Source organism: Lycium ferocissimum, chromosome 11, assembly GCF_029784015.1.
Source record: "Lycium ferocissimum isolate CSIRO_LF1 chromosome 11, AGI_CSIRO_Lferr_CH_V1, whole genome shotgun sequence".
Taxonomy (NCBI): Eukaryota; Viridiplantae; Streptophyta; class Magnoliopsida; order Solanales; family Solanaceae; genus Lycium; species Lycium ferocissimum.
In genome coordinates, this window is record NC_081352.1 from 59,641,684 (window position 1) to 59,643,213 (window position 1,530).

At 36.9% G+C, this 1,530-nt stretch overlaps 1 protein-coding gene across 1 annotated transcript; it reads left to right on the forward strand.

Moving 5' to 3' along the window:
- Positions 1–269: 269 nt before the first annotated feature.
- On the forward strand, positions 270–1,144 carry LOC132037718 (PRA1 family protein F1-like). The gene has a single exon (XM_059428312.1). It carries the CDS (start codon positions 348–350, stop codon positions 1,056–1,058), a length of 711 nt encoding a protein of 236 aa, XP_059284295.1. The 5' UTR covers positions 270–347; the 3' UTR covers positions 1,059–1,144.
- The last annotated feature ends 386 nt before the right edge of the window (positions 1,145–1,530 follow it).

Genomic DNA, 1,530 nt, shown 5'->3' on the forward strand with positions numbered 1-1,530 from the left:
CATTTTCAAAGCCTCCTTTTGTTTGCTATTTCATTCAAAAAATATATGGAGTGAGAGGATTGGATCGAGTCATGTAGCCGAAGAGAGCAACTCAACGTTACAAGAGCTTTGTGCGAGTCAATACGACTATGAGGCTCAAATACAAAAAGAAGGAACAGGATAATTACATTTTTGGACTTCCCAAAAGATTAATAACTAGTGAATATAATAAATGTACATATGTATACATATTATACTTATAATATACATAATCGGTATATTTTGGCTAGGCCCGTAATTAGTTTAGGCCAAGGGGCCAAAAATCAAAATAGCCCAAGAGAAACCCACAAAGAAGAAAAAGTATACCTATGAAATGCAAAAATAAATTAAAAGAAAAACAGATGTATCACAGAGAGAAACAAGGAAAATTTCCGAGAGAGGCTGCAAACCCTTCTCTCCTCATTTTCTTAATTCCCTTTGGGATTTTCTCTCTGGAGAAAATCTCCAAAAAATTTAAAATGACGACTTACGGCACGATAGCAACGTCACCATCATCAGAGATGGAAAATATGAGATCAGGTGATCTCCTTCTAGGCATGCGCCGCCCCTGGAAAGAAATGCTCTCTTTCTCCCTCCCTGAAAGTTCAGGTGACGCTATTTTACGTATCAAAGAAAATTCTTCCTATTTCCACATGAACTACGTTATCATTATCCTTTTCGTGATCTTCTTAAGCCTCTTATGGCACCCGGTTTCTCTCATTGTATTCCTCATCACGTTAGCTGCATGGCTCTTCCTTTATTTCCTTCGCGATGACCCTTTGGTAGTTTTCGGGTACATTGTGGATGAACGTGTGGTTTTGACGGTCTTGTCAATATTTACGATGGTTTTGTTACTCGCGACATCCACCAAGAATGTGGTGGCAGGGGTAGCTGTTGGGGTGGCCATAGTGGTGGCTCATGGAGCGATTAGGAGGACTGACGATTTGAGATTTATGGATGAGGAGGAACTAGGTGGTGGTGGTCAATGGCCTACCAAGGTGCACTTGAAAGATACTGCTTCTTCTTCATTTTCTTCCTGATGTAATTCATGACCTTCATCTCATTTTCTCTATTATATTGACGGCTAACTCATTCATTCTTAATCCACCTCTAAGTCTATTGATAACGGAAGCTATATTCTTAAATTTTGTTTTTCATTATTATACCTTGGTAAAGGTGCAAATATACCCCTCAAGTTTGCGATTTAGAGCATTTATACCCCTCGATACAAAAGTGGTTTATATATACCCCTGCCGTTACAAAATGATGCAAATATATCCTTTTCGCTGATCGGAGTTTTAAAAAAAATTATTTAGGTTATTTTTTAATTAAAAAAATACCACGTGACTTTAAAAAAAAGTCTACCCATTTTTTTTTTTTTGAGTAGACATACTTTTCTAAAGCCACATAGTAGTTTTTTTATGATGGGTCGGGTCTAGTTCGTTTAAAAAAATGGGTAGACTTATTTTTTTTTAAAGTCACGGAGATAATTTTTTTAAACGAAACATACCC

What these genes read in the sequence shown, in the direction of transcription:
- LOC132037718 (XM_059428312.1), top strand. Translation starts at nt 348, where the DNA reads ATGAAATGCAAAAATAAATTAAAAGAAAAACAGATGTATCACAGAGAG.